We start from the raw sequence: 12,912 nt of genomic DNA on the forward strand, positions 1-12,912 counted from the left end.
TTAGATATTTTGTTTCTTGCTTCCAAATTTCTCATAGAAATCTATTGAAAAGGGCCAAGTAGGTTTCTGTTCTTGATCTAACACTGTAAATTTGGCTTTAATTTGTTTTGGAGAGCAGTCATCTAAAAAACAAACCAGGTGTGGTGGCTCATGCCTGTAATTCCAGCACTTTGAGAGGCTGAAGCAGGAGGATTACTTGAGGCCAGAGTTCAAGACCAACCTGGGCACCATAGTGAGACCTTGTCTCTACAAAAATAAGAATGAAAAAACTTAGCCAGACATGGTGGTAGCACCGGTAGTTCTAGCTACTCAGGAGGCTGAGGTGGGAGGATCACTTGATCCTGGGAGGTCAAGGCTGCAGTGAGCTATGATTGAACCACTACATTCCAGCCTGGCTGACAGAGTGAGACCACGACTCTAAAAAACAAAACCAGTATAAACTCTTCTAGGCAGCAGATACAATAGCACTAAAGTGACATTGAACCCATATTTGACTGCTTGCTCTATCCCAGGTACTACCAGGTACTAGGATGCAACAGGAAAGAAGACAACTGAGGTTCTTGCCCTCATGAGCTTGCAGTCTAGTGGAGAAGACAAACAAACAAGTGAATAAGCAATGTTAGGACAGTGGTAGTGGACCCAGGTTGCTGTATAGAAGAGTATGTTGGAAACGTATAACCCAGATCTGGGAGGTCGGAGAGGGCTTCCCAGCGGTGGAGACATCAAACTGGGGCTGTGAAGGTGAGTGGGAGTTAGCCACAAGTGGTGGTGGGAGAGGGAGGGAGATGTCTCAGGCTGCAGAGACAGCATGTGCAAAGGCCCAGGGAACAGAGCATGGTGGGGGCCCTGGAAAAAAAATCATTATGGCTGGAGTATGGAGAGCAGGGCTCAAGGTAGGCAGGGCTAGATCATGAAGAGCTCGAAAGAGATGTTGGAAGGTTTTAAGCAGGGAAATGATATGGTCTGATTTATGTTTCTAAAATATCATGCTGGATGTTGTATGCCGAATAGATTGAGGAGGAAAGACAGATTCAGAGAAATGAGTAGGAAGGCCTTAGGGAGTCCAGTTGAGAAATGATACTGGCTGAGACTCAGGTTAGCAGGGGCAAGGGAGCTAGAAGAGTCAAGAGATATAGTAAAGCTTAAAGTCAGCAAAAATCGATGCTGGATTAGACTTTTTCATTCATTTATTCAACAGGCATTTACTGAATACCTACTATGTGCTAGGCATTGGTGTTTGGAATACAGTTGTACATAAAACACATCACACACAGATCTCTAGAATACAGCATGTGCCTTGTACGGTGTCAGACAGGAATTGCACAAGTAAATGTGAACTTGTAACTGAGATGAAGGCTGGGAAGGAGAGATCCATGGTGCAGAGTTTATAAGAGTGGAATTTAACTTCATCTGAGGGGATGGGGAAGATTTTCTGGTGGAAATCATAGTTGAATTCAGAGCTGGAGGGTGACTTGGCTATAATTAGAGCAAGGGGTGGGGTAGGGACGAGAGTGTTGTGGGCTTGAGAAAACAGCACAGGCAAGGGCCCTGTGGCAGGGAACATGAGAGAGGGAGGACTGGAGGAGCCACCAGGCTTTGCTGGTGGTCACTGAGAAATGGCTATGAAGGAGGAACAGGTTGGGCAGGCAGGTAAATTCTTTTTGGTACATTGAGATGCCGTGAGCCGCTAGGAGCAAAACTCTAGTAGCTGTGGGACATGAGAGACAGATTTGGGAATCCTCTTCACGTAACAGTGACTGGAGCCAGCAGAGTGGACGAGAAGACCAGGAAAGGTATAGAGAAGGCAGAGAGCAATACAGACGCTGAAGAGCAGCTCTGGCTTCTCTTCCCCAGGGAGATCTTTCTGCATTTATTTTTTTCTTTATTTGCACCTTTCTTGGGAATAGAATCAAATCCTCCCTGCCCTTTTTTTTTTTTTTAATGCACAGCTCAGGGAGCAATTTCAATAGAGGGCAAAGGGAAGCTCAGCCAGAGGGTGGTGTGAGGCTCAACAAAGCTGCCACAGCCTCCCTCTGCAAGAGTGTCTCCCAGAGGCAGTGATCTACCTTTCTTTGCCTTGGCCAAAGCCACCCTGGAAGAATCCTGTTTTAACAGGTGCTTCCACCCATCAGAATGGTGGTGGGTGGCGGCCTAATAGTACTAGCATATATTGATGGCATGCCTACTTCATGCCAGATGCTTTGCTGAGTGTTTATAAATACCATCTTGCTGAACCTTATGTCAGCTTGCTGAGGTAGGTGCTCTTATTCTCCCCATTTTACAGCTGGGAAAAGCGAGGCTTAGGGAAGTTCTGGAACTTGCCTGAAGTTCTTCAGTGAGTAAGTGGCAGAGCTGGGGTTTGAACCTGGGCACTTTGACTCTGGAGCCTCAGCTCCTGCCTGCCATGGGCTGAGAGGTGCTCTTGAGGTCATTCTGCGTCAGGAATTGCGGGGAGGATGCTGATGCTTTGTGAAAAGAAGCAAAGCCTTAAGGAGAAATAATCTAGATAGCATTCACATATGCAGAGGTCTTAGATGCTTCAAAGGGCAGATGAATAGCAAAAGTTCTGGGAGGCGGCTGTCCTTTGTGGGGCTAAGGGAGGGGACAGGAGTAATTGTTTTATTTTTTCACAGGCAGGGTCTTGCTCTGTTGCCCAGGCTGGAATGCAGTGGTATGATCACAGCTCACTGCAGCCTGGAGCTCCCAGGCTCAAGTGATCCTCCCAAGTAGCTGGGGTTACAGATGTGTACCACCATGCCCTGATAATGTGTTTTTATTTTTATTTTTTGTAGAAATGGGGTCTGGCTGGTCTCAAACTCCTTGCTTCAAGCCATCCTCCCACCTTGGCTGTTTAAGATGTGATGACAGGCATGACACTGTGCCTGGTTTAGGAGTAATTGTCTGAACAAGGCTGTTTGAACATAGAATAGGCTCTATTGCCCAGTGGGACCATCCGTAGGCAGCGCGATGGGGAGATTTCATTATTGGGCGGGAGGTGGAATTACGTGCTTTACAGGGTTCCTTCCAACTTTTATTCCATGATTCTGTGTTTTTTGAAAGGTTAGAATGCTCTGTGGCTGGCAGTTGAGTGTAATTCGCTATTGTTCACCTTTTTTCATCAGGGGAATTAGGAAGGATAAATTATCTTCCCTGAAGTAAAATCTGTCATCATGGGTCATATAGGAGTTCATTTGTTATGATACACATCTGACTTTTTAAACAGGGGATCCTTGACTGAGTTTAAATTTTGATGCCCTGGAATCTTTCAGAATTCCACTTATCTCTCGTGGAAGAAAAATAAAAATAACTAGCATAGATCAAGTATGTCAGCCACTGTACCAGGTGCTTTTCAAGCATTATTTCACCCATTGCTCACCACAGCCTCTTGAAGTTAAATTATCCCCATTTAACAGAGGGGGAAATGAAAGCAGAGAGGTGGCGGTGGGCTCCTAATAACAAGCTAGATGATAATAATAAGAAGAAGAGCTTAGGGGCAGAGAGCCAGGGTGGAGTGCGGGAGCTGAGCCTAAGCCTGCCCTCGTGTATGTCAGGCATGGCTTGTCAGCAGAGCCCCGGGTGTCCGAAAGCGTTTGAAGTTCCGCAGCTCCGTGGCAGGTTGGCGCCAGCTCTGTTTTCTCTGAGGTGGTCCTTGTCATGGTGTGAGTGACATAGGAGCCCTGAGTGCAGCTGCTAGAAGTTCACAGGCACAAATGGTCCACGATCAGATAAAGAGGCGGGCTCTCCCACCCAGCTCTGAACAACAGGAAGTCTTCCAGAAGATTGCTCCTAGGCCCATCACTTCTGGGGCGGACTTTCCACCTCCACCCCTCCACACCACAGAGGCCTGTTCTGTTGACTTTCCCGGCCTTTGTTTTTCCTTCCAGGACATCACTGATAATTGCACTAAAACCTATCCTCCTCCCCCCATCTCCTTCCTCCACTTCACTAAGGGGAGGCGGGAGGAGATCTCCAGAGGTTTCTAGCCAGACCAGCAAGCTTTCTGCCCAGTCCTTTGTGAGGGGAATTATCACATGAGACCCCTGGGGAAGGATCTGTCCTCCCCTACTTTTTGGTTGTTTTTAATTGGGACCCCTGGCAGATTGCCCAGAGGATCATTAGCTGTGGGGGGTGGACTGGCCTGTGATTTCAGGGGGAGATGTAAAATGTAGCTAAAGGTTACTTATTCACTTATCTCGGCCACTTAATAAGTATCTTGGTTAGAAGATGCTTAATTTTTTTTCTGACTTATGAAAGTATTACAGAGCCATGGTAGAAAAATTAGAAAACAGAATTGTGCATAAGAAGAAACTCAGTTCTCCGTAATCATCCGGAGTATAAGAACATTTAACATTTTAACCTGTGTTCCCAGGATCACTGTTGATAAACACCTCCACTGAAGAATCAGATAGACCTAGGTTGGGTGCGGTGGCTTGTGGCTGTCATTCCAGCAGTTTGGGAGGCTGAGGCAAGCAGATCACTTGAGGCCAGGAGTTCAAGACCAGCCTGTCCAACATGGCAAAACCCCATCTCTACAAAAATTACAAACGTTTAGCCAGGCATGGTGGTGGGTGCCTGTAATCCCAGCTACTCAGGAGGCTGAGGCAGGAGAACCGCTTGAACCAGGGAAGTGGAGGTTGCAGTGAGCTGAGATCGTGCCACTGCACTCCAGCTTGGGCAACAGAGCAAGACTCCGTCTAAAAAAAAAAAAGTCTGATAGACCTGGGTTGTAACAACCCTGGTCCTCCTGCTTGCTAATTTTATGTGATGTGGGGATCTTACCTCTCTGTATTACACCTCAGTGTCTTCAACAACAAAATGGCAATAGTGGTAGTTCCTACCTCCTGCTGTGGTCATGAGGATTCACTAAGAGAACATTTGTAAAGCACTCAGCACAGTGGTGGGCATGAGAAATCCTTGATAAATGCCAGCTATTATTATCAGAAAAGAAAATAATGCAGAACCGTGCTGTAGGAATGCAATGTCCAGACATCTATTGCAATGATCAGCTGCAAGCAACATGGGGTACATCATGCTTTGTCACTCGAGGACACTGAATTGTCTGCTTCTTCCCATTAAGGGCCTGGAATCTTTCAGTAAGGTATCCAGGTGGCGGTGATGGTTCACAAAACAGCAGGCATTTTCTGGCCTAGTCTCCACTAGGGCTGAATGCTTATCTGAAGGGTGATCCTGAAAGGAGAGCCTTAGTCACACTGGACAAGGCCCTAGTCCTCTTGCAGAGCACATACCTGCTCTTCTGCATTTGGAAATTCCCCGGTGTCCTTTCGGGTTGCCAGGGTGTACAGACATAAATTTGATCTGGTTCAAAATTCAAACAAATTGTCTTCTAATAATTGGTCTTGGAAGTATGCTGACTTCCTGACCCTTTAAGATAAAGCTTTATAATATAAGCGCAGAAGGGAAATATTAATCCCCCTTGATGTTTTCCATTTGTGCCACCTTTCTGGATGCTGTTTAAAACATTGGTTTGCCTTTAGATATAAAATATGTAGTTACGAAGAATTAAACAATGACTGACATGATTCTAGAGAGTGGTACTTGGCAAACCGTCCTTCTGTACATTATTTGTGTATCTTCCCTCAAGGTCTAGAGATGCTGGCTCTTTTGTTTGAGAGTTTATTCTGTGTTCTCAGTTGCTGTCTCCCTCTATACATAAGTTCATGTTTAATGAAATGCTCTTTATCTCTCCTGCAATGTCTGGGTTGTTGGAGGGGAGGGAAGGGGATGACAAATTAGCTTTTCCCTGCAGCTTCTCATAAGCAGTGAACTGAGGTTCTTTAACATAAGTTTGCTTTCAGTAACTGACATTCCTGCTAAGGTGGTAGGTTGCTTCCTGAGGTGTCATGCTGATCATTGCTGCGTAATTCTTCCTGAAAGAAAACTTGGCACCCAGAAAGCAATTGAAGGAGACACAATACCGTTCCACACTGTTACAACTCTTGTAACTGTGTGGGGTAAATGGCTTCTGGAAGGGGAAGTCGAGTAAATTGATGGGGAAAGGGGTGTAAAGGGGTCTGGGTTTGGAGGAGGGGTTTTGGGAAAACCTGGGTTGCCCTGGGCATCTCCACAGCAGATGCCTGAGGAAACACTGGGCTATTAGCCGCAGTCCACACCAGCACACAGTCTTCCCCCGTAACTGAGTTTGTTTTTTAATTGTCAATTTAGCTTTTTGCAATTGGTTCCCTCAATATTTATGGCCCTGATGAAAGCTGTTTCTAGGAGTCACATCAATATTTTTGTTGATATTTATGTGTGTGTATGTGTGTTTAATGATTTCTGGGCTATGTAGAGATTTCCTGCGACTTCAGAGCTTTTTCTAAGACTGCCTCTAACTAGCTGTGTGTTCCTGGGCAGGGAACCTTATTATTCTTACCCAAATACTGAAGGATCTGGGCCAGGTACCGTCTAAAGGGTTTTCATCCTCTGGAAGTGTTTCTTGGTGAAGGATGAGAAGGAAAGACATTTAAGTAGCATTTGGGTGAAGTGCATACAGTTGCACTGTATGTGGAATTGTGGAATTCTTAAAAGGCCTAAAAGGCTGCTGGAAATTTGTGGTATTTATTAGCAGGTTTCCTTTTATTAATGTCATTTTGTTGCTTTGGTACCTTAGCCCAGGCACTGTGGCCTTGCCAGAAGCAAGTTTTTATGCCAGGTGTTTCCTTCTTACTTAACATTCCCTGAAGCAAATTGAATATGTTAATGTTTCATAAGTCAGACTTTCCAGGTAACTCCCTAATCACTGCAACGTTCTTGGCTGAGTTCCCTGCAGGCTTTCTATTCACTGCAGTTTTTATTATCAAGGGTCCTCAACTTGTAGAATCTGATTCAGGCACGGTTTTGTTAGAAACAAATGTTACTGTGGTTGGAATATCCCGAAATTAAATAATATACGGGGAAAAAATGTTGTTGCATATGTCCTTACTTGGCTCATTGAATCGCCTGCCTGTCAAACTGTTATTTAAATTTGACTTTTAAGTAAGGCGCTTTGGAAAATTGAGCTAAACCAACTCTTAGTGACTTTTTTCCCCTTCTGAACATTTCTTTTCTTCTAACAATGCTGCATATTTTACTTTGTCTAGGATTTTCAAGAAAGACATGTCTGACAAAATGTCTAGCTTCCTACATATTGGAGACATTTGTTCTCTGTACGCGGAGGGATCGACAAATGGATTTATTAGCACCTTGGGGTAAGAGCATGCAATTTCTTGTGTGGCAGGATTTGTTTAAGACATCATAACATCAGCTTAAAACTGTGATTTTTCTAACATAAGAACGTTACCGTTTTACTTGGCTTTCTACGTGCGGTTGAAATCACAAACACCAAATCTCATATTAGCCAAGTTTAACCTCTTATACAAAAACACAATTTTCTGTATATTTCTGAAAGAGCAAAACCTCATTATTTAGGACACTATTCTGAGTTTATTAAAATTTGCTTTTCCTTTCTATATAAAAGGGAGAGTGCCTTTATTCCACTATGGAATACAGTTTAAATGGAATAAAGTGTAAAGATGAATATTTACAGAGCCCAAAGAAGTGCTTTTTAGTTTTGTAAAGGCTCTTCTTTTCAGATAGTGACTCCTTTATAATATAAGCAAAGACCAAACCTCCTGGGCTGCCTATCTCTTTTCTTTGAAGCAGACATTTCCTACTGTATGCATTTGAAAATTATAAATTGCATAAAGTTCTATAAATCAGATTTTTGCTCTTTTGTGCTTTTTTCCCAATCTTTATACAACTTTTAAGAGTATAAATATATTTCATAATGTACTCATTTGATTATCTTCTCCCGTCTCCTCCTACGCCTATTGTCTAGAAGAGGAAATGAGAGGTGAAATAGTCCCAAAGGCAGACAGAGGCAGAATGGAGAATCAAGATGGTTAACTCCAAAATAGTTACGAATGGTCTATATTGTCTTTGTGTAGAAAGGAGTAGTGAGGCCCCGGGGTGGCATTGTTGAATTTGGCAAGAGCTGGTCTCAAATAAATTGGGGGAAGGAAGACCAGCAGCTTCTCCAAGAACCTCATTTTTACAGCAGCCAGACCTTCCTTTTAATTATAGCTATTATTTAAAGCATGCTTGTTTCCTGGTATTTGTGCAGAATGAGTATTCCTAGGCTCTCATGCAGGTTACTCCACACTCAGGGAGCAAATTATTATAGATACAGAATTATAGCTCAATTAGACTTGTGCTCCCACTGTAGAGAGATTTTGTTTCAAATGTCATCCAGTGAAAAAGAAGTCATCCATGACTGCCTGATCACCAGATCCAGTGACTTTCTACATTTGACCTCTCTCCATTATGGACCTACCCTTAACAATTTATCTTCTGTGGCTTTTGGCAAAGAGGCCTCCTTCTGCCCTGCCTCTGACTCTCCCTCCTTTCTTCATGGTTGGCTCCTTCCTGTTTTCATCGTCTATGGTTGACTCTTTTACCCTCTTCTTCTTTTCAGTAATGACAGCAACAGTAATAAATGAAAAGCACTAAATGAGCCCGGTGGGTATTTGCTGTGTGCTAGGCACTATGCTAAATACTGTGCCTACATCTTCCTTAATCCTCACACAACTGTCTATGGTGAACACTGGCATCATTGCTGTTTGTGGAGGCAAAACTTTTGAGCTTCAGAGAGGCAAAGTCACTTGCCCAAGATTTCACAGCTCAGAAAATTCCAGACTCCAAGGCTAGGGCTGCCAACAGTTGCTCTCTGCAGGCCAGCTTCTCTCTTTCCAGCTTCCTTGTCTGCCCACAGCTCTCCCTCCTCCTTGACTGTGCACAGCCCCTATCTGGATGCCTGGTTAAATCTCAACCCACTCTATTCCCATGTTTCCCCTGGGGGTCTTGATTGCCCAGTCACCCAGGTGCCTCCTGAGCCCCCGAGATCTTAGTACCTTCTTTCTCTTCCAGGGCATCTCTTCTTTAAAATCATATGAAGTGCTTTTTAAGTGTTTTCCTCAAACATTGTAAACAAATTAATGATGAGTCCCTCCTGCCCTTTTAAAGTGAGGAGGGCTTCTTTTTGAACTTTGGGTTGCTAATACTTTCTTGAGATGAATACTTTATTTTCTCAGTTGCTTGCACATATTTGAGGATAGCAGTGTAAAAATGGGGTTGGAAAGAAAGTTTGACAACCCTTCCTGTTTTTAATACTTACGGAGGACCTGTTGTGGACTACAGTGAGTGAGTGCCAGTCGTTATGGGACTCACTGTGTAGCACTCCAGCCCCATCCCATTTATATAGATGGTGGTTACCTCCAAATGGCTTCATCTACTGATTGAACTTGAGAACTCCAATAGGATCTTGGAGGGCAAGTGTGTGTGTGTGCACACTACTCAGTGGCATGCTTCTGAACTGCCTTTTTAGCTTGTTAAAAATAAAGGTTCAGCTTGGTGCAGTAGCTAACGCCTGTAATCCCAGCTACTTGGGAGGCTGAGATGGGAGGATCCTTTGAGGCCAGGAGCTCAAGACCAGGTTTTAAGACCAGCCTGGGCAATATAGCAAGAACCCTGTCTCTTTATAAAAACAAGATGGGCAGGATTCTTGGGCCTCATCCTACAGCACAGCTTTAGTAAGCTGGGTTGACAGAGTCCTGGTGTCAGTATATTTGGAAACAATAAGTCTGATGAACATCCCCCTCGTTAAGAATCCCTGAGACCGACTTTCATTTTACAGATGAAAAAACTGAGACCGGTAGGGGTAAAATGCCACAGTCATGATCATGCCGCTAGTAGGTGGCAGAGTGCCATCTATAATTCATTTGTCGTCTGAGCTTGACTGGGGCTCCTCTTACCACTTCCTCCCCATTTGAGAACTTGATGATTTATTTATTTATTTATTTTCTTGAGATGGAGTCTCACTCTGTCGCCAGGCTGGAGTGCAGTGGCACAATCTTGGCTCACTGCACCCTCCACCTCCTGGGTTCAAGCAATTCATCTGCCTCAGCCTCCCATGTAGCTGGGACTGCAGGCGCCTGCCACCACGCCCAGCTAATTTTTGAATTTCTAGTAGTGACAGGATTTTGCCATGTTGGCCAGAATGGTCTCAATCTCTTGACCTCGTGATCTGCCCGTCTTGGCCTCCCAAAGTGCTGGGATTACAGGTGTGAGCCACCACGCCTGGCCATGGCTTGATGATTTATTAACCTAGCCCTACCTTGGATTCTGAGCCCACCCTGTCAAGCATTATGTTAGCTCTGGGGGCATTACTATACTTACAGGAGCTTAGGGTGGTGGTTTTATATATGTATATTCTGCTCTTGATTTTTACATGAGAACTCAGGCCATTGGCTACACTGTTCTTCTTGTTTATAAAGTGAGGTCTTGTGTCATGAAGCTGAAGGAGGCAAACTGCTGGTGGGGTACCATGGACACTTTGATTTACCCACCAAATAGATACTGAGCTGCCAGCCTTGGGCATCTTCTGGCCTTCATGGAGCTGGTAGCCTGGTGCCCCTTTGGAGTCTCAGTCAGTGAGGTTGGGAGGACAGAGAAGGAGAGGCAGAGAGTGTCTGGCGCAGGAGAAGCTTGGTGGGGGGGGGCTTTGTGGAGAAGGTGGGGCTCTTAACCTGAGTCCTGAAAGACAGGCAGGACTTCAGGAGGCAAAAGGGAATCTTGGAGAATAGAACAGTAAAGGTAAAGGCTGAATATTTAATGGTACCTTGCATTTGGGATAAGAGGAGGCAGCACAGATGAATGGAGGAACCCTGGAAAACCATGGTGTGTTAGCTGGGAACAAGTGCAAGTTCTGTGGTCACTTGGAAGATTAGCCAGTTCTATCAGTACCAGTTTTAGGAGCCTGGACAAGTTGTGTAACTTCTCAGAGTCTCAGTTCCCTCATCTGTTCAAAAATATATTTTTAAGTGGTTCTTCTAAAAGAATTGTGCAAGTTAGACTTAGCAGTCAGGACTTTAAATACTGAGTCTTTATGTAATGTGAGCTTATTTATTTGTAATTTTTTGTACTTTCCGCACTAGTTGCTTTTGATGCTCCAGAGTCCTTTCATATCTTCATGAGTTTGTGCTCATGGTTCTTTCCACCTGGAAACGCTCCCCTCTAGCCTCCAACATCTATTTCGACTCTTCCAGTAGTTCCATTAGAACTTCCTCTGTCTGCAGCTTCTCAGATGACCTCAGGCACAGTTCGCTTCTGGCTGTATTTTTTTTTCTTCCTTCTCTTACAGCCCTTAGATTATATTCTCCTTATCAGTTTGTTCTTAAGGCTCCTGCACTAGCCTTGAGCTCCCAAAGAGCAAGGGCCTGGCTCATATTCACCTGGCACAAAGTCAGCTCCTCAGCTACCCTTAGTTGAATGCAACAGCCCCTTGCTGTGTCTCGCGACTTCAGCCACCTTGCATGCTATACTCAGATCTACCATGGACATGGTTAGGGGAAAGGAGCCACAGCAAACAGTAGCCTTAATGTGTCCTTCACAGAACAGAACCCTGGGCTTTTGGATTAGGTTTAGATTCATGCATAGGAAGCCTCTAGTGTAAAGAGTTCCTGGCAGGAGAATATGGCAATCTAAATGTTGCGCAGGAAAAGCCCTGGGATATCTGATTTTTGCATAGTGCTAAGAGTTTCATTTTCATACACTTGACAGAGCATTTATCTGTCTTCTTTACAGCCTGGTTGATGATCGTTGTGTTGTACAGCCAGAAACCGGGGACCTTAACAATCCACCTAAGAAATTCAGAGGTAAGGTGGTGGCTTTCCTGGAGTAGTCACCTTGACTCACTTGAAGATTCATGAAGTGTGTTGTTGGTGTGTGTGTGTGTTTATAAGCAAAATAGGCTTATTTATTATGTATTTTTTTCAGAGTATGATTTCAGTTCTAAGCTTTACAACTTGAAAAATGCATACATAAATTTAGTATCAAGATTGGGTTGGCTTTTACTGGGTCCTTAATTTGTCTATTGAATATGTGTTGACAAGTGCTAATTCGGTTTAAAGTCTTACATTTGTACAGGTATTTCTTCAAACAAATAGTATTTATGGATCCAGTCACAGGGAACATTCATTATTTCAGCAGATTTCACTGTCCGTTTGGGGATGCTGATATTCTTAGATACCTTCTTTAAGAGGTAGCTAATGATACCTCACTGAATGTCTCACTGGAATGAAACGTTCTTAATTATTGCACTTGTTTTTTGAGTTAAAAGACATAGGCAGGCTGGGCACAGTGGCTCATGCTTGTAATCTGAGCACTTTGGGAGGCCAGGGTGTGGAGATTGCTAGAGCCTGGGAATTCTAGACGAGTCTGGGAATTCTAGACGAGTCTGGGAATTCTAGACCAGCCTGGGCAACATGGTGAAACACTGTCTCTACTGAAAATACAGAAATTAGCTGGGTGTGGTAGCATGCACCTGTAGTCCCAGCTACTCAGGAGGCTGAGGTTGGGAGGATCACCTGAGCCTGGGAGTTCCAGGCTACTGTGAACCGAGATCGCACCACTGTACTCCAGCCTGGGCGACAAAGTGAGACCCTGTCTCAAAAACAAAAACAAAAACAAGACGTAGGCAGGGCAGCTTTTCTACCCAAATTAGTTTTTTCTTTAGGCCTCCTGAATTTGGTATCTTTCTCCAAAGGTAGCTTAGTTTATTGTAGGAGGTCTTTGAAATGCACTTGGTATCTTAGATGATAAACATTGGTTTTTCTTTTTTGTTGTTGTGGTTAGTAGTCCTCAGCTCTAGGCACATGTTAGAATCATCTGAGGAAGTTTTTAAATTAAATAGATGCTTGGGGCTCCATTGTAGAGCTTAGGGATCCACTATAGAGCCCTAACATCTATGTATTAATTAAATTATTTATCAATTAAGGTAACCTCTGGAATTGGGGATGATTCTTTACAGCCAGGGTGGAAAACCGCTGGGTTAGGTATTTGACTGATGACTTCAGTCCC

General features: G+C 44.1%; 1 protein-coding gene across 1 annotated transcript in view; it reads left to right on the plus strand.

The window, feature by feature from the left end:
• ITPR1 (inositol 1,4,5-trisphosphate receptor type 1) overlaps positions 1–12,912 on the plus strand; it is a 354,044-nt gene that overhangs the window by 16,040 nt on the left and 325,092 nt on the right. The window contains exons 3-4 of the mRNA XM_054680363.2: positions 7,098–7,205; positions 11,638–11,708. Of these exons, the coding sequence (XP_054536338.1) occupies positions 7,114–7,205; positions 11,638–11,708 (163 nt within the window). The 5' untranslated portion in view covers positions 7,098–7,113. The remainder of the gene's footprint in view (positions 1–7,097; positions 7,206–11,637; positions 11,709–12,912) is intronic.

This window comes from Pan troglodytes, chromosome 2, assembly GCF_028858775.2.
Source record: "Pan troglodytes isolate AG18354 chromosome 2, NHGRI_mPanTro3-v2.0_pri, whole genome shotgun sequence".
NCBI lineage: Eukaryota > Metazoa > Chordata > Mammalia > Primates > Hominidae > Pan > Pan troglodytes.